Genomic DNA, 24,622 nt, shown 5'->3' with positions numbered 1-24,622 from the left:
TTTGTTTATTTTTTTATGTGGTGCTAAGGATCGAACACATTGCCTCACATGTGCCAGGCAAGCACTCTGCCACTGACTAAGCCACATCCCCAGCCCAAGAAGGAATGCCTTGATTTAAGGAATCTAAAAATATATGGTGAAGAAGACACAGTTTTGCCAAGAATTAATCTGGTGAAATGGCCAAGAGATTCAAATTTAATATTTTTTGCAGACAGTTATAAAAGTAAGATATTTTTCTACCTATCTCTTAGGAGCATGAAGAGAACATATTTCTCAAAAGACATGAACAGGGCTGGGGATGTGGCTCAAGTGGTAGCGAGCTCACCTGGCACTACATACAAACAAAGATGTTGTGTCCACCGAGAACTAAAATAAATAAATAAATAAATAAATATATATTAAAATTCTCTCTCTCTTTAAAAAAAAAGACATGAACAAATAATTTCATAAGTTATATTTGTTATTTTTTTTAGATTCACATAACACCAAGAAGTTATTTTTAGTTAAGATTTAATATATTCATATGTTGTCACTTTGGACACTGATCATAATCTGAATAAACCTTACTAAAAGGGTTCTTGCTGGTCTTAGCACCAGCATCCCAGAGGTCAAGATAGAAGGGTATCAATACATGCCTATCGCCTGGAGTTTAGAATCGATTCCTATTCAATGCAACATATACTTCACTTGACAGAGACAAACAAGCTAGAAAAATCAGGCTGGAAAATGCTACTGAGCAGTCTACTGCAATTTTTTTTCTTTCTTTTTTTTTTAAAATTAAAGGTAAGTGCCAGGGATATCACTCAGGGGTAAAACACTTGCCTAGCATGTGTAAAGCCTTGGGTTCAATCCCCAGCAATGGAAGAAGAGAAAGAGAGACAAAAGGAAGAGAGGAGAGGTCACAACTAGAGCTCACAATGAATGTTATAGAAATAAATAACATGCATGCCTTTCAAAACAAATAAAATATGATGACCATTAAACAAATTCTTTAGGATTCAAAATTTCCTTAAAACATTGGCTTAGTATATGTGAGGCACTAGGTTCAATTCTCAATAGCACATAATAACTAACTAACTAAATAAATAAATAAAGGTATTACATCCATCCATAACTAAAAACAAAATAGTGCAGCCAAGATTAAGATTTAACTAGTTTTAATATTCTGCTTTCATGTCCCCATCATTAACATAGTTGCAAGACTGAAAGGGCTCTAAGGAAAACCTCAAGCACAAAGTGCACTGTATGAGAGCATATAAAGTCTCTACAAAAACATTTTGTATGTCAAAGCTTTTTGTCTGAGAAGTTCAAGTACTTTTTTCATCCTCTAAGTTAAAACAGGTGGAGAGATGCTTTTTAACCACTACAATTTTATGAATTCTGGGAAGATACTCAAAATACTTGAGGATCCAAAATTTTAGTAAAATTTGCAACTTATATAATCAAGCAAATGACAACATTCCACAGAGGAGAAATAAGCCACAAACTATTTATGACTACTAATTCTAGCACTTAATAATGCATGACAGGCTGGAAGGATAAAGAAAGCTGCTTATTTGCGAGCTATATAAAAACTCTTGCCAGTTCCAATCGGCTCCCAGAAGGGAATGCCAAAAAGAACTTCACTTACCTAAGGGAAGTAGATTATTTTTCTTCTAATTTGAATGTCTATGATTCTATTTTTTTAAAAAATAAAACCATTTTCAAGAAAACAGAACCAAAATTAAGAAGAGGAAGAATGATAATGAATACACTAAAACTACTCACTGATTCAGGTGAAGAAGTCCAGGGACTATCACCCTCAAATTGGGCACCCTGTTATGACAATTATCTTAAACTAGAGGCCCTTGGAGACCAGCAGATGCTGGAAAATGCTTCATTCTGATGTGTCCTTATCTGCCTAAAGACCAAACCCACCAAAAAGAAAAATAATTGCCTCTCCTCTTCTCCCTGAGGTTTCATTAGCTGAAAGTGAGGATGAATGTTACTATACCTAGATAGACTTTGTCACAAGCTATTTATTGTCTGTTTTCCAGTTCCACTCAACTTTTAAAGAGAGCCATTTACAAAACACTGTTTGGTCTCTAAGTCCATTCATTCTCCCTAATATACTTCCTAGCCCTCAAAAATACCCTTCTCCTCTGAGAAGAGGCAATCATTTTTCTTTTTGGTGAGTTTGATCTTTAGGCAGATAAGGACACATCAGAATGAAACCTTTTCTAGCATCTGCTGGTCTCCAAGGGCCTCTAGTTTAAGATAATTGTCATATCAGGGTGCCCAATTTGAGGGTATATGGGCATCTAAAGCTCATTGAGTTACTGGGTTATCACTCTCCTCAGATTTCCCCGAAGCCTTTTCTCCTGTAAATCTACTGTCTTCATTTTACCTTTGTAGGGTAAAAAAGAAGCCTTCCCTTCATCCCTACACAAGGAATAATTAGAACACAGGTATTTACTTCTGAAATCTTGAAAACAAATTGTTTTATCTGTAGTGAGACCCCTTTCTTAGGGAGAGAAAATGAAAATAAAGTATCCTGATTCAGTCAGTATTCAGTGCTGGAAAATATGTGTGATGGCTACTGAACAAAAGTCAAAGCCACAAATTAACCATTTGACACCCCAGGAAAGAATATAACTTGATCTACAAGAATAAACCTGACTTGTCAGATTTAAGGCCTGAAGGCAGGAAATGCATTTTGAATTATCACAATAATAACAATGCCATTGGCATTCAGAAAGAGCTAGTGGTTAAAAATTCCAATTTCAAAAAAAAAAAGTGGCAATTATCTTCTTCATTTAAGTTATCTGTGAGGTTCTATTTCCAAATTCTTCCCCAAAGTGCTTATGGGCTTTTAAAAAAAGTTTGCACAGAATTGTAATAAATAATAATACATTTCTAAGTTTCAAGCATAATTTGAATAACAATAATACTATTCCTAGTTCTCCTTGGAGATAATGAAATTAATTTCTACAGTGATAGTATGACACAGGAAGCTCACAGGAAGAAGAGAAAAAGCTGTTGTAATTATGGTAAGAATGAATGTGTAGTTATTAAGATATAAAAATATGTTATGCAGAGAAGTTTAAAACTCATAAATATAATTTCCAAGGAATTTTCTACCATCAGAGAGGACCTCTAATTAGAGAATCTCAGAATTTAAAGTATTGTAAAATTTTTTAATCCAGGATCTCTTACCTGTGATAATACTGACATTTTGGGCTAGAAGATTCTTTGTTATTGAGTATGGTGTTTAGCATATGGTCTCTACTAACTAGATGCAAGCAGCATCCTCAATGGGACAACCCAAAATGCCTTCAGACATTGCTGTATGTTCCCTGTGGGTCAAAATTAGCCTTAGTTGAGAACCACCAATTTAATCTAACTGCCAAATGACTGGATTAGTTATTGAGGCTTATTTCTACTGATATTAATATCTGTTCCACAAATACATAAAGTATGACTTATCATCAGGGAAATGCAAATAAAAACCACAAATGAGGAATCATCTCACCTGTTACAATGGCTATTATAAAAGACAGAAACATAACGTTACCCCATACTATGTACAATTTTTATGTTTTAGTTAAAAAAAATAAACAAAAAAAAAAAAAGAAAAAAAGACCAAAAATAACAAAGCCGGTGGGGATGCAGAGAAAGGGGAACTTTTATACACAATGTTGGTGGGAATATAAATTAGTATAGCCATTATGGAAAACACTACGTGGAGTTTCCTCAAAAAAAAAAAAGAAAAGAAAAGAAAAGAAAATGGCAGGATGGTACATACTTGTGATCCCAGCAACTTGGGAGGCTAAGACAGGAGGATCACAAGTTCAAGGCCAGCCTCAGCAACTTAGCAAGTCCCTGTCCCAAAATAAAAAACAAAAAGGACTTCGAATATAGTTCAGTGGTAAAAGCACCCCTGGGTTCAATCCCCAGTATCACACACACAAAAAACTGAATTACCATTATGATCCAGCAATCTCACTACTGAGTATATATCCAAAGTAAATGAAATTGCTCTCTCAAAGGGATACTTGAACACCCATATTTAATGCGGCATTATTCACAATAACCAAAATGTGAAATCAGTCAAGATGTGCTATGACAGTTGAACAGATGAACACAATTTGATATATATACACAATGGAATGTATAGATGAAATATTGCAATTTGTGGTAATATGGATAGAACTGGAGGACAATATCCTAAGTGAAATAAGCCAAAAACAGAAAGACAATTTACTGCATGTTCTCATTTTGAGGAAGCTGAAAACATGGATCACATAGAATTAGATTATAAAACAGAAGTCACTAAAAGTTAGGAAGGGGAAAGAGGGAGAGGGCAAAAACAGGTATCAAAGCAGTTAGATATGGGAATTAGTTCTAAAGTCCTATAGCATAGTAGGGTAACTAAAGTTTATATAATTCACTATATATTTCAAAATAACTAAAGGATAAGAGTTTGAAGATTCCCAATAGAAATGATAATATTTGAGGATAATACCTTGACTTGATTATAATACATGGTATACATGTATCAAATTATAAATCTACACCCCATAAATCAGTATAAATGTCAATTTAAAAAATTGGGGATGGGGTTGTAGCTCAGTTGGTAGAGCACTTGTCTTGCATGTGTGAGGTACTGGTTTCGATCCTCAGCACCACAAAGAAAACAAATAAACAAATAAATAAAATAAAGGTATTGTGTCTGTCTATAAGTTAAAAAAAAAATTACAGAAACCAGTGTGCTGAGCCTGGTGCTGAGAATTAAAAAAAAAAAAAAATCTCTGTTTTCACAAAATTTACAATATAATGGTGTAATAAAGACAATAAGCAAAATATGTAATATATTAGAAGGGTTAAAGACAAAATTTAAGCAAAGAAGGAGGAGAGAGTATTGAGGGAAAGAAAGAGTACCATTTTAAGTAGTTGGGTCATTTAGGGAAAAATCTTAAAGGAAGTGAAAGGGTTAACTGTACAGTCACCAGCAGAGAAAATAGCAGGTACACAGGCAAAAGGAGTGAGGAGAGTTCATGGAGAAGAGCACAGGATACACAGATGCAGAATATGATCCCATACATACTAGAAAGTGCTAATTCAAACTAAAGGACTGCTCCTTATAGGACCACAATGGTCTCTAATATGACCACAATGGCTGCTCTGCTAGATACTGCCAGAAGCGGGCAAAGGAGGAAGTAACATCATGCTCTGAAGATATCCAGCAAGATTTTTTTAAAAAATATTTTTATAGTTATACATGGGACACAATACCTTTATTTTGTTTATTTATTTTTATGTGGTGCTGAGGATCTAACCCAGGGTCTCTCACGTGCGAGGTGAGTGCTCTACTACTGAGCCACAACCCCAGCCCCAATCCAGCAAGATTTAATGTTGTTTAGGACCTAGACGGTAGTGAAGTACAGTAGTCCTCCCCTAGTCCCATCCTTAGTTTCAGGTTTTGCAGTTTTCATACCTGAGGTCAAGTGTGGCCTGAAAATATTAAATGGAAAATGCCATGGATAAACAATTTATAAGGTTTAAATAATTTTATTATAAAACATTATAATTGCTATTTTATTATTAATTATTATTGTTAATTGGTTAATCTATAAATTAAACTTCACCACAGGTATGTATGTATAGGAAAAAACACAGTAAGTACACATCTGGGTACTACTTGCAGTTGTAGGCATCCACTGGGGACCTTGGAACACACCTTCCAAGGATCAGGAGGACTACTATATTTAAATTCTGGATACCACATAAAGAGAAGTAAAAGGATTTGCTCACAATTGGAGGTACAGTGACAGAGAAAGAGGATAAATTCAGGTCAATGAGAATAGTGTTGCCATGTAGTAAAACGGGAAAGACTACATAAGGAGCAGTCCTTTAGTTTGAATCAGCACTTTCTAGGTGCCAGGCAGTGTGCTAGGACACTGTGGAGATAACAATGATGCAATCTCTGACTTTAAGAAGCTCACTGTCTAGCAGAAGATTAAGAAGAATGTGCAGATTCATTATTATCCAGTAGAGCAGACTCCTGTCCACCAAGAACTAAGAACTATACTATGGTAGCACAATGACACCAGCAGGTAGTGGATATGAGAAACAGGGAAGGATTCCTGAAGAAGAAGCAACTGAGGGCTGGGGATGTGGCTCAAGCGGTAGCGCGCTCGCCTGGCATGCGTGCAGCCCGGGTTCGATCCTCAGCACCACATACCAACAAAGATATTGTGTCCACCGAGAACTAAAAAATAATAAATATTAAAAAATTCTCTCCTTCTCTCACTCTCTCTCTCTTAAAAAAAAAAAAAGAAGCAACTGAGAATAAAAGCATGAGTAGGAGTCAGTAATTTAAAAATTTGAAATAAGCTTAAGGAAGTTTGTTTTATTATTATATTATTATTTTAGTCTGAGGATTGAGCCCTGGGGTGTTTACCACAAGCCACATCCCCAGACTGTTTTATTTTTTTATTTTGAAACATTCTCACTAATTTGTTTAGGGAAGGCCTCACTAAATTCCTGAGGCTAGCTTTTAACTTTTGATTCTCCTGCCTTAGCTTCCCAAACTGCTGGGATTACAGGCATGTGCCACAATGCCTGGAAGTAAGTCTATTTAATTAACTAAGTAATTATTAGTATTAAATTAAAACATTTAAATATATGAAGACACTATTGTATTCATTGGTATTTTTCTTTTCCTTTTAGTTGTAGATGGACACAATACCTTTATTTTGTTTGTTTTTATTTTTATGTGGTGCCAGGGATCAAACCCAGTGCCTCATGCAAGTGCTCTTCCACTGAGCCACAATCCCAGCCCCTCATTGGTATTTTTCATTTCCAAAATATTCATTAAAAGGTTAAAAATGAGGGCTGGGGCTGTAGCTCAGTTGGTAGAATGCTTGCCTAGAATATGTGAGGCACTGGGTTTGATCCTCAGCACCACATAAAAAGAATAAAATAAAATAAAGGTATTGTGTCCAACTGCCATAAAAAAATACTTAAAAAAGAATGAGGTCTTGTTGATAGTATTTTGAAAAATGAATTTATCTCTAGTGCCAAATAACACATTGAGATTACAAATAGTCTTGTGGTCTAAATTTGTTTAAACTATAGTCTTTAAGTTCTTATGTTGTAAAAAGAAAAGTTCATATATGGTGACTTCAACCAAAAAGTCTTTCAAAGATAATCGTAAAACAATGTAGCAACCATATAATCCAAAAGTTAATATCCTCTAAATGGAATGTATCTTTTTCACTATTTGGTTGTGATATATTAGATACTGGGGAAGCAATGATGAAAGAAGTAGAAACATTTCTGGCCCTCCAGAAGTGTGCAACCTTCTAGGGAATACTGACATTGAATGAGTAATTGCAGGCATAACATAGAAGTTTACACTTGGGGAGCTATCCTCTCATAGACGGATGAGATCTAAAACTTTTTTTTTTTTTTTTTTTAACTCTCATCCTATGTATTATAAGGGCACAGGGAAAGCCTAGGAAATAAATAAACAAAAGCATGAAGATGGCAAAGCTGAAGGGGAGACATAGCTTTCTATTTGGATAAGACAACTTCTCCAAATCTTCTAAGACTTCAGGTGCTTTCAAAAAGTAAATAAGATTTTATTTTTGCATATTCCTTTGTTTATATACCTAGACTTGAAATTAAGCTAAAAATCAGGACATGAGACCCCAGAAAACTCACAATCTAATTTCAAACAACCAAAAAAGTGCTTAGAACCTAAATGGGCAAAAGATTTCAACAGCAACAATAGCTCAGAGAATGTATATTAAACCTCAGAATCCTAAGAAAATAGGATAAACATTATGTATCTGAATGTATTTAAAATAAGTTGCTGATTTAACCACACCAAAACAAGTTTGCTGATTTTAAGATACCTTTATGTCAGCCCTTCATAATGTCAGAGATCACTGCTCACCAAGAGGGAGCAGCCCAGGAGACAGAAACAGCATAAATGAAAATCTCACACATTCCTTTAATGTTAATAGAATTGCAGAGTAAAACAGGACAAAAATCACAGCAATGGAACAAAGCACTTCACTACTTTGTTTTAAAACTGCTCATGTGCTTTGTCCTTCAACACCTTTGTTTAGACAGAAGCCATTTCATTAACTATGGTTAGATTCTCAGTCTACTGATACACTCAATGACAATATTCTTATAAAGAACAGCTAACTATAAGTCCTTCCTTGGGTTTCTTTTCTGTGCTTTGTAAATATGTACATCTTTTTCAGGATTGTAGTGAACCTTACTTGCTGTGAAGGAATGGAGTTCCTACTAAATGGCTTGGCACCAAGAAGGAATTGGTAGTTAGCATGGGAGGACACCTATACCATAATGCTTCACCACAGCAATAGATACCACTAGCAGAAGTGGGCTTGGGAAAAGATAAAATTCACTTTTGGTAAGCACAGAACTCAGTGAACAAAAATAAAAGAACATGGGCATACTAGTATTGGCCCATTGGTCACAAATGCATTCCTTTTCCCCTCCCCTTGAATCACATGGTTGGTTCCTCTGGCTAGCAGCACCCATCCTGAAGCTATCTAGGGACCCATTAATAGTCCTCTTATTAGCATAAACTAGGGTATTGTTGAAAGGGGCTCATTAGAAATAACAAAAGATACTACCACTCAGGAAATGCCAACGGTTTTAGGAGCTGTGCCAAACACCAAGGACAAGGTCTACATAAATGTTATTAAATCACAAAAAGGACTTCTACAACTCAAGAACAAAAAATCAATAACCTAATTAAAAAATGGGCAAAGGAGCCAAACATGGGAATGCAAAACTGCAATCCTGGCTACTTCAGAGGCTGAGGCAGAAGGACTGCAAGTTCAAGGTCCTGCCTGGGCAACTTAGCAGGACCCTGTTTCAATATAAAATTAAAACCAAAAAATGGCTGGAGGTATAGCTCAGTGGTAGGGCATTTGTGCAATATTCATGTGACCCTCTGTTCAAGTCCTAGTACTGGGGGTAGAGGACAAGGGCAGAGGACTTGAAGAGATATTTCTGCAAAAAGTTCATGAAATGTTCAATATCAGAAAAAGGCAAATCAAAACCACAACAAGTTATCATTTTATACCTATTAGGATGATTACTATGAGAGAACAGAAAATAACAGGTTGGTGAGAATGTAGAGACATCAGAACTTCTGAACTACTGTTGTTGGGGATACAAATAGTACAACTGCTGTGGAAAACAGTATGAAGGTTCCCTCCAAAGGTAAACAGAACTACACAAAATTCAGCAATCCCATTTCTGGGTATATGGCCAAAAGAGATACCTGCACACCCACGTTCATAGCATTACTAAAATAGCAAGAGGTGCAAGCAACCCAAGTATCCATCAACAGATGAATGGATAAACAAAACGTGATATATATATACACAATGGGATATTATTCAGCTAAAAAAAAAAAAAAAAAAGAAATGTCACATGTTATAACTTGGATGAATGTTGAAGACCTTATACAAAGTTAAATAAAAAGACCATTACTCTATTGAGTCCACTTACATGAGGTACCTAAAATAATCAATTCTTAAAGACAAAAAATAGAATGATGGTTACAAGGGGCTGGGGGAGGGGGTGGGGAGAAGGGATGTGAAATCAGGTCTGTAAGACAAAAAAGTTCTAGAGATATGTTTCAAATAATATGAATACATTTAACAACTATGAACTTACTTAAATGGTTAAGAAGATAAATTTTATGCCATGTGGTTTTCTACCACATTAAAAAAATATATCAGTGGGACTGGTGTTGTGGCTCGTGATAGGGCACTTGCCTCACAGGCCTGAGGCACTGGGTTTAGCACCACACCAAAAAAAATAAATAAGTAGATAAAATAAAGATATTGTGTCCATCTACAACTAAAAAAAGTAAAAAAAAAAAAAAAAAAAAAAAAAAAAAAAACACATCAGCAGGGGCTGGGGATGTGGCCCAAGTGGTAGAGAGCTCGTCTGGCATGCGAGCGGCCCGGGTTCGATCCTCAGCACCACATACAAACAAAGATGTGTCTGCCGAGAACTAAAAAATAAATATTAATAAATTTTCTCTTTCTCTCTCTCTAAAAAAAAACCAAAAAACAAAAAACACATCAGCAAATTGACTATACTCTTTGTAGCATTACTTTGTGCTACAATAATCTCTTCAGAGGACATATGAACCACAAGATAAATATTAAAACACAAAAACATTTTATACCCAGAAAACCCCATTACCTGCAACAAATCCAACTACCAGATCTTTTCCAGTGGTAGAATGTTGACCTTTGACCCAGACTGCTTTGAGACTATTAAAAGTGTAGAAATAGACAAAATTGGAGCAGCAGAGACTGGAAATAACTGGAAACCACCCTCGATATGGTGCAAGGCTGAGGGAAAAATACAATAAGCAGAGTAAAGGTCATGGAAAAAAGCCATCAGAAACTGCCTGAGAAGTCCTAGCAAAGTCTGATCGTCACTCACACAGTCTCAAGGTTTACTTCACATTATAAAGGACTCCAAATCACATACATATTTTATATTCTGAAGGATGTCCAAATCAAGAAATTCTTTCTAGCATTAATAATACCAAAGAAACACCACTAAGACGATGTCTGAGCTACTGATTTTCTCCTTCAATTGTCTTTAGTAACATTAGTATGTAAAATTAGAGACTATTTTACCATGTCTATTAGTTGACATAGTATCATTAACATTTTATTATGGGCAATAACATTTAAAATTAAATAATTACAGAAAATAAGTACACACAAATGATGAGGGCATGTCATAAAGACAAGGGAACCAGACTGAAGGGGCTCCAACTGGCCAAATCAGGGACAATTTGAGCCCTGAAGTAATAAAGTAATCAACTGTAAACCACTGAAAAAGTAGGAATTTATGGGTCCATACTAATAATTATTACTTAATAAAAGTGGGAGGAGGGGCAAGCAGTAGAATAATAGAATACAGTAGAACACCAAGATGAATAAATACAGAAGCAATATTGAAGTTAGAAAATCATCATTTTAAATTCATGGTAAATTCAAGGTAGAAATTTTGGCAAAGAACAGGATATTTGCATTTGTCTTAAATATCTCCTCATAAACTGCTTATATTTGCAAGAGAGGAAATAAACAATCATACAAATGCCTAAATCAAATGTAAAAAATCATAAATAACCAATGGAGCAGGTAGATAATATATGACTCCAGATGTGATATCCTGAGAAAGACACTATACCAACTACACATTCCATTTGTTTGTTTTTTAAAGAGATGAATTTTTGCCTTGCTGTTCAGGCTGGCCCTGAATTTCTGGCTTCAAGTAATCCTGCTACCTCAGCTTCCTGGGTAGCTGGGACCTCAGGTCCATGCCACTGGACCCAGTCACCTATTTGCTCATTATTCTGACCAAGAGTATATAACCTCAATCTAATCACTGAAGAGATATGAGGCAAACCTGAAATAAGAAACATTCTATTATTATTATTATCATTTATTTTTTTTATTTTTTGGTACTAGGAATAGAACCCAGGGATGCTTTACCCCTGTTTTTTTTTTTTTTTTTTTTTTTTTGGCTGTTGTTGTTTTTTGACACAAGGTCTTCCTAAGCTGCTGAGGGTCTTGGTAAATTTCTGAAGCTGGCCTTGAATTTACAATCCTGCCTTGGCCTCCCAAATCACTGGATTACAGGCATATACCATCATGCCCACTTTTGTGTGTGTGTGTGTGTGTGTGTGTGTGTGTATGGGGGAACTGTATTATTATTATTTTTTTAATATGAATCTTTTCTGTAGATGGACACACAATGCCTTTATTTTTATGTGGTGCTGAGAATCGAACCAGGGTCCCACCCGTGCTGAGAGCGCTCTACTGCTGAGCCACAATCCCAGCCTAGGAACTGTATTCTTTGAAAGTGTCAATGTCATAAGGGTTAAAAGTCTTTGATGTTTGTAACTTGTTTTTTTTTTTTTTAATTTGAATTTATTTATTTATTCTTTATCTTTTATTGACTTTATTATTTTTTAAATACACGACAGCAGTGGAATGCATTACAATTCTTATTACACATATAGAGCACAATTTTTCATATCTCTGTATATAAAGTATGTTCATGCCAATTTATGCCTTTATAATAATGTTTGTAATTTATTCTCAAATCTGAAAAAATTTGTGTGGTATGTGTATGTGTGTATAATAAAAACAAGAGGGAGGAAGAAGAGTATGGGCACAGATGGTAAAACAATGGGAAAAAAGATTAACAACAGTTGAATCTGGGTAAAGCATATACTGGTGTTCTTTGAATCAATTTTAGTTTTGTAATTTTAAAATTATTTCTAAATAAAAACTTAAAAAAATAAGTGTTCAATCTACCTGAGTAAATCCAATAGAAATGAACTAAACAATTATTATCTTTGGTTTATTATTAAACAAAGCACTGGTTTCCTGGAAGACTCCATGATCAAGAATCAAACAGCTGGGAGTGGCAAGATGGCTCAGTGGTAAAGCACTTGCCTAGCATGCATGAGGCCCTGGATTCAATCCCCATCCCACATTAAAAACAACAGCAACAACAATGGTTAAAAAAAAAAAAAAAAAAAAAAAGAATAAAATGGCTAACTACTGATCTTTAAGGAACTGAAAGCAGCACACTTATAAGACAGGCAATTACAAATTCATAAAACCTTTCATGAGGGCTATGAGAATGGAGAATTTATGTGTATTGGAGGCACAATCTCCTGACAAGTTGCTTTGTTTAACAAAGTTGTGAAAATGAGATGGTACTCACAGGCCTTCTTCTTTAATGATTTCCAGGAGCACCATGTGTGTAGTTTTTGACTTTCTTTTCTCATCAACTACAAGACCAGAGAATATACAGGTAAATTTTGAGAATATTATCTCCAGAATTAGCAAGTTTCACTAAAAATGCCATTTCACTGAGTAGTCTTTCATCTGATCCTTTTTGAGTTCCCTAGTTTCTCAGATCCTTCTGTGGTATCCCTGTGCTAAATCCCCAACTATAGATTCCTTGAATTTCATCCATTATTCATAAAGTATTTTTAGTTCAATTCCTAGTTTCCAAAGTGAATATTTTCAAAGATTTTATTTATTTCTAAATAAAAACTTAAAAAAAGAGCAGAAATTTATCTCATATTTTATAGAGCTCTTGGTTTTTAAAAGTAATATACATATTCTTATTTTTTAACCCTAACACTTTATAAAACAGAGGAAATAAATTATTATCTTCCTTTTACAAAAGAGGCTACAGACACAAAAGCAAAGTCAGAATTAAAACTCAAGTTTCCAAAGTTTCAGGCTTGTGCTACTTTGTTTCCTAATCTTAAAAACAAAGAAATTTTAAAAACTCTTAAGAAAAAAGCTCTGTTTTTCCTGCCATTCTCACTGAAAACAAAACTCCCTTCAATTGACTTCAAATTTCCTACCCATACTTAAAAAACAAATGGAGAACATAAATATATATGGTAATTAACCAATTTCCTAAGAATTGTGAAAACAAGATGGTACTCACAGGCCTGTGTGTACCAGTATGGCTCATGAAATAGCAAATTAGAAAATCCCTAATGAAGGTAATCTGACAGTAACTATCAATATTACAAACTCATTTACCCTTTGATTCAATAATTCCATGTCTGGGAATTTATTCCACAAAACTGACAGAAACAAACTGGCATATGAACATTTCTATTCTTACATCATATTTGTAATAAGCACCCAAGTATCCGCAGTAGGGGAAGGGTAAACAGGCTATGGTGCATCCATGCTATGGAATGCTCTATAGCTCTAAGGATTAAGAAGTTCCTTAAGTGTGATCTGAAAAGTCTTTAAAACATACTGTTAAGTTTAAAATTCAAGATACAAAATAGTATGTAAGGTGTACTTTTTGTGTAAGTTAGGGAGAAAATTAGGATTATATATTATTCCATAAAGAAAATCTTCAGGGCTATTCAGAAAACTAGGAAAGGCTACTATTACTCAGTCTCTGAGACTGCTACTCTACAGTGGACTCCAAATCCTAAACATTCCTATTCCCTTTTCCTTCCCCCTCCTTCCTTCTCCTCCCTCCCTCCCTCCTTTCCTTCCTTCCTTCCTTCCTTCCTTCCTTCCTTCCTTCCTTCCTTCCTTCCTTCCTTCCTTTTTCGGTACTGAGGATTGAATCCAGAGGTGCTTTACCACTGAGCCACATCCCTAACTCCTTTTTTATTTTGAGACCAGGTCTTGCTAAATTGCTGAGGCTGGCCTCAAATTTGTCATCTTCCTGCCTCAGTCTCCAGAGTCGCTGGGATCTTGTTGTACTGCCCAAGCGGGCCTCTGAACTCCTGACTCAAGCCATTCTCTTGCCTCAGCCTTCCAAGTAGTGGGGACTACAGGTGGTCACTACGAAGCAGTGCTCCCTCTTACATTCTGAAGAACATTCAAATTGAGAAATTTTTTCTAGCATTGCTGATTCCAAAGAAACAACACAAAATCAATGTTGACTATAATAAAGAAGAAACGGGGTAAAGGCAGACAAGAGTGAGTTTTCTGTGTACTATACACCATTTTATTTATCTTACCTTTTGAATTACAAAAAATTAATGCCTATACAAAAACTCTAAATTAACTCTCCATTTTGTTTCCTTTGAAAAGTCAGATGGTACTGGGGGTGTTACATTTGCCTAGCATGTGTAAGGTTCCATCCCCAGCATTCCCCCAAAAAGTTATATGGCTTACTAGAAAGAATCTTAATGATTCAAAATTATGCAAGCCCATTTAGGTTCTCTCAGATTAGAAAATGGCTAAGGCTATGACTCATCTATATATGATCTTCGGCTAATTAGGAAACAACAATGATGACCAGTAAAGTCAGTGAAAGCAGACTTCTGTGGGATCTCTACAAAAACAGAATCTCCTTACCTTAATAAAGAATTCTAAAGAAATGTTTGCTTCCTAATACCAAATGAACAGAAATATAATTAACACTCACCCTGAAGACGAAGTCTAGCTGTGTCCAAGGGAAAAAACACTGTCATTGCAGTCACACTTCCCTGAAAAGTTTGAAAGAGGTTTTAGCTATTACAGTGTCACAAACACAATGAGCCAAAATTTCTTTTTTCTTTTTGCCCAGTACTGGGGATTGAACCCAGGACCTTTCTAGGCTAGGCAGGTGGTCATTTCTGAGCTATATCCCCAGAGGTTTTCAAATTTTATTGAGACAGGGTCTCATGAAGTTGCCCCAGCTGGCCTCAAACTTGTGATCTTTCTGCCTCAGCCTCCCAAACAGCTAGAATTACAGGAATGCACCACACCAAGAGCAACAACTTTTATTTTCACTTTATTTATTTATTTAGGAACCATGGATTGAACCCAGGGGTGCTTAACCACTGAGCCACATTCCCAGCCGTTTTTATTTTCAGACAGGTCTCACTAAGTTGCTTAGGGCCTTGCTAAATTGCTGAAGCTGGCTTTGAACTTTTGATCTTCTGCCTCAGTTTTCTGAGTTGCTGGGATTACAGTTGTGCTCCACCACCCCCGGCAGCCACAACTTTTAAATGAACAAAAGCTCATTATTACAAATTGCTCAAACCAAATTTTCAGTGAACACATAATTTTTTTTTTTTTTTGGTACTGTGGATTGAACTCAGGAGTACTCGATCACTGAGCCATATCCCCAGCTCAATTTTGTATTTTATTTAGAGATAAGGTCTCACTGAATTGCTTAGCACCTTGCTTTTGCTGAGGCTGGCTTTGAACTTATGATCCTTCTGTCTCAGCCTTCTGAGCTGCTGGGATTACAGTTTTGCACCATGATGCCTGGCTGAACACATAATATTTTAATCCATTTGGATTATCTAAATTAAAATTTAGATAATTTTAAATTTCTACTGTTTTATGCTTAAACAATATAATTTAATTTTCCAGACAAGATCTCATTTATCTCTCTGATACTTAAAAAGAAAATGTAGTAAGTGGTAAATGAATTTTAAATCTTTTGTAGGTTAGTTGCTGATACCATGAGCACTCTCTTATGCCCTCCAAAGCTGAAATATTCAGTAGTTAAATAGATACACACTTCTATTTTCTGTGCTTAATCAATATATTCACCATAAAGTAAAAAGGCATTTAAGAGTCATACTATTCTTTAGAGTTTTGAGCTGGGTTCCGTGGTATACACCTGTAACCTTAACTACTCAGGAAGCTAAGGCAGGAGGATTCCAAGTGTGAGGTCATTCTGGGCAATTTAGTGAAATCCTGTCTCAAAATAAAAAGAGCTGGAAGTATTGCTCAGTGGTAGAGTCTTACGAAGCCCTGGGTTCAATTCCTAGTACTGAAAAAAGAAAGAAAGGAAGAAAGGACAGACCCCAAAATAGTTTTTTCTTTGTTGGTATTTTAAATAAAATACAATATATAAATTTGCCCAAGGTAATGCAATAACACAAATTATCCACCTTTCCATTCATAAGACATTAAAACAGACAAAAATCAGAAGCACCTATTTAGGGATGAAATTATACACATGAATCTTCCAGTTCAATTTCTGGTTTTCAACCCAGATGCAAGTCCACTGGTGTACAGTCTCAGGCATAAAATCAAGTTTTAGGGGGTCGGGGTTGTGGTTCAGTGGTAGAGTGCTCGCCTAGCATGCATGAGGCACTAGTTCAATCCTCAGCACCACATAAAAAGAAAATAATGTGTCCACCTAAAATGAATAAATAAAATGTAACTAAAAAAAAATCAAGTTTTAGGTCAGTGATCTAACAATATTTACATGTAATATTTTAATCATAGCAACTAGAAACTGTGTGAACTTTAAAGATAAGTGTGAAAATTTGCTGGACGAATAGGTCAGTTTGGCCAGGTGCAGTGGAGCACGTCTGTAATCCCAGCAGCTCAGAAGGCCGAGGCAGGATGATCAAGAATTCAAGGCCAGCCTCAGCAATTTAGTGAGGCCTTAAGCAACTCAGTGAGACACTGTCTCTAAATGAAATAGACAAAGGGTTGGAGATGTGGCTCAGTGATTAAGAACCCTTGGGTTCAATCCCTAGTACGCCCCCACCAAAAAAAAATAGGCCATCTTGCTTGACAAGAGAAAACATTATAATATTATTATTATTATATTAGTATTCTATGAAACTCAGATAAAATGTTACCTCCTCTTTCCCATCAGGCTACAAGGTTGTTCAGCTCCCTAGGTTCTCTCTTATAGCACTTAATATTACAGTTAAATCTAACAACTCTTCTATATTGTGAGAATATTTGTTCTGTATATTGGCACATCATAGATTCTCAATTAAACATTTATTTAACTCACTGTACTTTTAGTTATTTATGCTTTTTTGATGACTTCAAAATAAATGTCTTTTTCTAGTAATAACTGGATGATACTCAATGTCTTAGGAAACAATGGCCCACATAGACCGCCCCCTCAAATTTATAAATCCATGATTCCTGCATCTTTGCTCACTTTACAAGCAATTTTCAAGAAAAATGGGGCTCAGAAGTCAGAGAAACCTTACAGTATTTCTTAAAGCTGTGTGATGAATGCCTGGTCTCGTCGTACTGCATGATTATGCAGTACACTGCCTGGACAGGACATCTCTAGGCCTACAAAGAGCTTTTTAAATAATTTGGCCACTTCCATTTCTCTTCTCTGCCAACTTTAAAAAGAATTCCTAACTTAGAAGCTATACCTAGTGAAACACCGAGAAAAGTCAACAGTCAGCTTATTGGTTTATTTACCTCCTTGAAAACTGGCATACAAAAATTCAAATCAATAAAATGAAATAAACTGGGCATGGTGACTCATTTCTGTAATCTCAGAGGCTCAGGAGGCTGAGATAAAAGGTTTGCAAGTTTGAGGCCCCTCTTAACCATTACTGCAAGTGAAACTTTAAAAGATTACCAAAGTTGGGCATCTAGGTTGGTTCCACAGTTTAGCTACTGTGAATTGTGCTGCTATAAACATTGATGGGGCTGTGTCCCTGTAGTATGCAATTTTAAGTCCTTTGGGTATACACCAAGGAATGAGATAGCTGGGTAAAATGGTAGTTCCATCTCCAATTTTCCAAGGAATCTCCATACTGCTTTCCATAGGGGCTGCACCAATTTGCAGTCCCATCAGCAATGTGTGAGTGTGCCTTTTCCCCAATCATTAACAATACTTATAGCTGCCATTCTGACTGGAGTGAGATGAAATCTTAGAGTAGTTTTGATTTGTAGCACAATTCACAATAGCTAAACTGTGGAACCAACCTAAATGCCCTTCAGTAGATGAATGGAAAAAGAAAATGTGGTATACATACACAATGGAATATTACTCAGCAATAAAAGAGAAAAAATCATGGCATTTGCAGGTAAATGAATGGAGATGGAGAATATAATGCTAGGTGAAGTTAGCTAATCCCAAAAACCCAAATGCCATAAAAGGAGGCTGATTCATTGTGGGGTTGGGAGGGGGGAGCATGGGAAGATCAGACAAACTCTAAATAGGGCAAATGGGTGGGAGGGGAAGGAAGAGGGTACAGGGGTAGAAAAAATGGTGGAATAAGATGGACATCATTATCCTAAGTACATGTATAAAGACACAAATGGTATGAATATACTTTGTATACAACCAGAGATATGAAAAATTATGCTCTATATGTGTAATATGAATTGTAATGCATTCTGTTACCATATAAAACAAATTAGAATAAAATTTAAAAAAAAATTTCGGTAAACCTTGAAAAAAAAATTACCAAAGACAGGGCTGGGGATATAGCTCAGCTGGTAGTGTGTGTCTTTCTCACATGCACAAGGCCCTGGGAGGAGGAGGAGGAGGAGGAGGAAGAGGAGAAGGAGGAGAAGGAGGAGGAGAAGGAGGAGAAGGAGGAGGAGAAGGAGGAGAAGGAGAGGAAGGAGAAGAAGGAGGAGGAGAAGGAGAAGAAGAAGAAGGAGAAGAAGGAGGAGGAGGAGGAGAAATAATAATAATAATAATAATAATAATAATAATGAAAAAATTTTTTGTGGACTACTCTGAAGACAAAACATATAGTCCAGTGTAGTGTTTGTCCTGAACTTGTTAATAATGAAATGTATGAAAATATACCCCTTCAAATAAACAATTTTGACTATCTATCAAAATGTACTCCAAATCCTAAAAGTAATTTTAAAACACGGGCATCTGTACATCAGAGAATTGCTATATTTGTCTCTTAGCCAAGCAAACACAAAGATGTCTTTTTATAAGCAGCTGTTACCTGAAGCAAAATATTTAATACATATGTGAGTTTTATGCCAAGCTGTATAAGCACATGATTTTTCAGAATTTGAATTAAATTCCTCTTAACATAAATACTCAATGTTTTTTCCCCTGAGGACTGTTAGCACTCATACAAAATTAGAAGGCACAAAAGTCTAAGATAATAACCACAATGTTCAACACTTGTGCCAGAGAGGTGTAAAATAAATTTTTAATTTTAAGTCCCACAGAATTCAAACCATGTGAGTGGGAGTTCTATTGCTGACAATAATTATAATTTCTAAAACCCTTCTATTTACCAAAAATATCTTTAATTATAACATTCTGTCTCCTCCTTGTACATTTAACCAGTTTGTATTGAGAGAATAAGTTAATTGCAACACAGCACTGGCACTTGGACCAGTGGAGTCCCTTCAGGGGGAAATGAGCAGAGTAGGACTGGCATGTAGTGGGCAGCCCAAAGCCAGAGTGGTGGAGTCAGGGTTAGAACCAAGCTCTCCTTGACTCCTACCTAGTTCTAGTACTTCTAGTCCTACTCCAGTTCTCAACCTTTCTTCAACCAAGAGACATATGAATTTTAACTTCACTCTTCTCTTCCACTCATAAAAGTATACAAAATAAACACACACATACACACACACACAAAACAACAACAACAACAACAACAAAAAAAAACGGGAAAACGAAATAGAAATAACCCCCTAGTAGTAACTACATCCATTTCCTATGCAGTGCATCTCTATATAATTTTTTTAACAAAAAAAGCATGTGTTTGTTTTAGTTTTAAAATGGGAGAAAAGCAAAATCTCTTTTTTTTTTTAAAGAGAGAGTGACAGAGGAGAGAGAGAGAGAGAGAGAGAGAGATAATTTTTTAAAAAATATTTATATTTTAGTTCTCGGCGGACACAACATCTTTGTTGGTATGTGGTGCTGAGGATCGAACCCGGGCCGCACGCATGCCAGGCGAGCGCGCTACCGCTTGAGCCACATCCCCAGCCCCAGCAAAATCTCTTCTTGCATCAAAAAAAGATTTAATTTGGGCTGGGGATGTGGCTCAAGCGGTAGCGCGCTCGCCTGGCATGGCTGTGGCCCGGGTTCGATCCTCAGCACCACATACAAACAAAGATGTTGTGTCCGCGGAGAACTAAAAAATAAATATTAAAAAAATTCTCTCTCTCTTAAAAAAAAAAAAAAAAAAAAAAGATTTAATTTGTAGAAAATTGTATATACCAGGGCTGGGGATGTGGCTCAAGCAGTAAAGCGCTCGCCTGGCATGCACAGGGCGGTGGGTTCACTCCTCAGCACCACATAAAAAATAAAATAAAGATGTTGTGTCCACCGAAAACTAAAAAAAAAAAAAGAAAGAAAAAGAAAATTGTATATACCAAATAACAGCACAAAAAGACATAAAACAAGGATGGACCAAACTGAAAGGTGAAATAGACTAATAATCATGGTGGGAGTTTTTTTTTTAATTAGAATTATTGGCACATATTAATTGTACAAAATAATGTTTCATTGTGATGATTTCACACATGTACACAAAATACTTTGATTACAAACGTCCTATTACACTCTTATTCTTCCCTTCCTCAGGTTCCCTTTTGCTTCCCTAATGGCCCCCCTTCTACTTCGTACCCACCTTTCCCCCGCAACTACATTTCACATGAGCAAAAAACATGAGATACACATCTAAGTCTGGTTTATTTTGGTTAACATAATGATCAACAGTTCCATACATTTTTCTGAAAAGTACAAGATTTCATTCTTCTTTAAAACTAAATAATATTTTGTTATGTGTAACACATTTTCTTAAAAATTTTCGGGGGCAGGAGGCAATACTGGGGTTGAACCCAGGGCCTCATATATTCTAAAGCAAGTGCTCCATGTATTCCTATCCCAAAAAGTAAGTATTTTTTAAAAAGACACCAGAACAAGAGAACTGATATATCCCAGGGATTCTCAAAAGTATTATATATTAATAATATAATAATAATTATTTAACTAATTAATATTATTTTAAATTAATATTAATATATTAATATGATATATTAATATTATATGTTCTCAAAGTATATTCAGGAGATCCCTGAATGTCCCCAAGACCTTTCCAGGACTCTGCAGCATCAAAATTATTTTTATTAAGAGTTATTTTGGCCAGGCACGGTGGCGCACGCTTGTAATCCCAGCAGCTAAGGAGGATGAGGCAGGAGGATGGCAAGTTCAAAGCCAGCCTCAGCAACTCAGCAAGACCCTGTCTCCATATAAAATATATCAAGGGATGAAGATGTTGCTCAGTGAATAAACACCTATGAGTTCAATCCCTGATACTAAAAAAGAAAAAAAAAGAATTATTAGGAAAGAAGAACTATTCGCCTTTCTTTTTCATTCTCTTACTATAAGATGAAATTTTCAAGAGGTTACAACAATGTGTGTTGTATGAGAGACTGAATACAGAACCAGATGAAAAGATTCAGCTATCTTCTATTAAGTCCAATATTTGCAACTATAACATGAGGCCACTTTTCTCAATATTTTTTGGAAAATATAGTTTAAAAAATATAATATATGTTAATATGTAATAGGCTTAATATTTTTAATGAATAAATATTTCAATGATTTCAGCTTTAATATCTAATAAATATTGTTATAGCCACATAAACAAAAGCTCTTTAGAGTGTGCAATTTAAGAATATAAAAGTGTCCTCTGACCAAATAGTCTGAAAACATACCATTAAACACAAAAATCATTACTAACAAACTTCATTATCTTTAAAAAATTATTAGCTTTTTTTAGCAATCACTGCTAATACACCTTTCATCTTATCTTACTATATCAGTGTGACATAAAACAGCTGTTGACATCATACTACCTGAGTTTTCCAATGTCTTCTCCAGAAAAATTCTTTAAAAGGCACATAACTTATAAGAAGAATAAATACAGCCTTTAATCAATACCTTAGAGACAATTATTTATTAGGGTTTTTTTTTTCCAAAACTTTTTTTAGTTTTCGATGGACCTTTATTTAATCAATTTACTTATATGTGGTATTGAGGATCAAACCTAGGGCCTCACACATGCCAGCAAGCGTTCTACCACTGAGCCACAACTCCAGCCCTTATTATAAGAGTTTTTTAAATGAAGATGTGATAATGTGATATAGTAACTATATATTTGGTCTTTATCCTAAGTTCCCCCCACAGAGGTCCTTGTTAAAATCCTTATTAATTTTCCTGAGGGAGCATGTTTTGTTATAATACTGGTTATTATAACAAATATAATACCTCAAGGTATTATAAATAATAAATAAAGTCTCAAGGGTCTGGGGATGTGGCTCAGTAGTAGAGCACTTACCTTAAAGAAAAGAAAAATATCACATCTTAGTTCCTTGGTCCAGACACAAGGACATCTAAGTTCCTTGGAATCTTCAAAGTGTTAAGTTTCTTTTCATATGCTAACCAGATGCCTGTGGTCCCCTAGACAGCTTGAGCTTGGTCACCAGAAAGACCAAGGCATGATAAGAAGGTTGGAACTTTCAGTTTTACTCCACAACCTCCAGGAGGGAAGAGGAGCCAAGGATTGATTAATCACCAATGGCCAATAATTTAACCAAAGATGCCTATATGCGGCCAGGTGGTGCCCGCCTATAATTCCAGCAGCTTGGGAGGCCAAGGCAGTAGGATCTAGAGTTCAAAGCCAGCTTCAGCAATTTAACAAGACCCTAGGCAACTTAGTGAGACCTGTCTGAAAATCAAAAAGGATCAGGGATATGGCTCAGTGGTAAAGCACCCCTGGGTTCAATCCTGATATCAAAACATAAAATAAAAGCAAAAAAAGGATTTGGAGACACAAATGATGAATGTCTGAGATAATAAATTTGCCAAAGATCCTTATCTGGTTATTACACATTATATACATGTACTGAAATGTCACACTGTATCCACAAATATGTACAATTACTAACTGTCAATTTAGAATAAAAAATATACTTAAAAATGGTTTAGAGAGCTGGGTGTGGTAGTGTATGCCTATTATCCTAATGATCTAGAGGCTGAGGCAGGATGGAAGCTGAGGCTGGCCTTAAGCAACTTGGAGACCCTTAAAGGGCGGGGATGTAGCTCAATGGTAAAGTGCCCCTGGTTCAATCCTGATACCAAAAAAAAGTTTTGGATTTCAGGATGGTAAAACATTCCTAACTTCAAGGGACAGAAGCTCCCATGCTGAGGACACTTTGGGACCTTAACCTATACATCCTTATCAACTGGTTAATATAAATAAAGTACTTTCCTGTCTTTTATGAGCCATCCCAGCAAATTATCAAACACAAGGAGGGGGTTATGGAAACCCCTGATTCAAAAGTTTTAAGTAAGAAGTAAGGGAGACCCAGGACTTGTAACTGGCTCCTGGACTGGGGAGTCTTGTGGGACTAGGCCCTTAACTTGTGGAATTGAGACAGAGACCACCATAGAGATAAATGTACTTCTGGACCTTAATTCAATGGCCTGACATCCGTTAAAGGATAGAATAATTTTTTTTCCTCTGCTCTCCCATCTTAACTTATAGCTTGTTAGGAATTAAAAACTTGGTGTGTGCCTTACCTAACCCCTTAAACTACCTTATTACCTTCTGAGACCACAATGCTCTTACCATGACATTCCCAGGACAAACAACACAAAGGAAAAAACTTTGAATTTGCCCTGAGAATGGCAAATTCCCAGACCCCTGAACATGATACTTTCCATGATTTGTGTTCTCTCTCATTTCCCACCTATGTGTTCTCTTAACAGTTATAGCAATTCAAACCTACCACAAGACAGAGATGCTTATACAGAACGTGGCCTGATATTAAAAACTTACGTGGCTCCAGGATGATAAGTTTGCTGCTCTCATAGGGGTGGTGGTGGGGGGGAACGACACACCTTTAAAATGTACCTAAGCCAGGTATTAATGTACCTGTAATCAGAGCAACTTGAGAAGGTGAGGCAGGAGGATCACAGATTTGAGGCTAGCCTCAGCAACATAGGGAGATCCTGTATCAAAAGAACAAAAAAGGGCTGCAGACGCAGCTCAGTGGCAAAGTACCCCTGGGCTCAATCCCCAGAACCACACACACAAAAAAGAAATCTTAAGGCAATTTTCATTCCTCAAACTCAGCCCCCTCCCTTTGTTCGGAAAGCCATGCTGACACTTTGGTCAGAACTAAAAAAAAAAAAGCCTTGCCTGTATCTTCTCTCTCCTCATTTGTTTTCCATTCTACTGTCATCAACTCAAAGTTAGCATATTCAGCATCAGAAGCTGAGGTTAACTTTAGGTAGGTAGTGTCAGAATTGAACTGAACAACCATAGTAGAACAGAAAGACTAGGTAATTGATA

At 36.0% G+C, this 24,622-nt stretch overlaps 1 protein-coding gene across 1 annotated transcript in view; it reads right to left on the bottom strand.

Annotated features, from left to right (window-relative positions):
- Slc25a17 (solute carrier family 25 member 17) overlaps positions 1 to 24,622 on the bottom strand; it is a 52,589-nt gene that overhangs the window by 10,876 nt on the left and 17,091 nt on the right. Inside the window, exons 2-4 of the mRNA XM_026405933.2 lie at positions 14,995 to 15,055; positions 12,799 to 12,865; positions 10,246 to 10,397 (exon numbers count right to left, since the gene is read on the bottom strand). Of these exons, the coding sequence (XP_026261718.1) occupies positions 10,246 to 10,397; positions 12,799 to 12,865; positions 14,995 to 15,055 (280 nt within the window). The remainder of the gene's footprint in view (positions 1 to 10,245; positions 10,398 to 12,798; positions 12,866 to 14,994; positions 15,056 to 24,622) is intronic.

The sequence above is a fragment of the Urocitellus parryii genome, chromosome 5 (assembly GCF_045843805.1).
Source record: "Urocitellus parryii isolate mUroPar1 chromosome 5, mUroPar1.hap1, whole genome shotgun sequence".
Lineage (NCBI taxonomy): Eukaryota > Metazoa > Chordata > Mammalia > Rodentia > Sciuridae > Urocitellus > Urocitellus parryii.
This window is presented reverse-complemented; position numbering and strand designations above follow the sequence as displayed.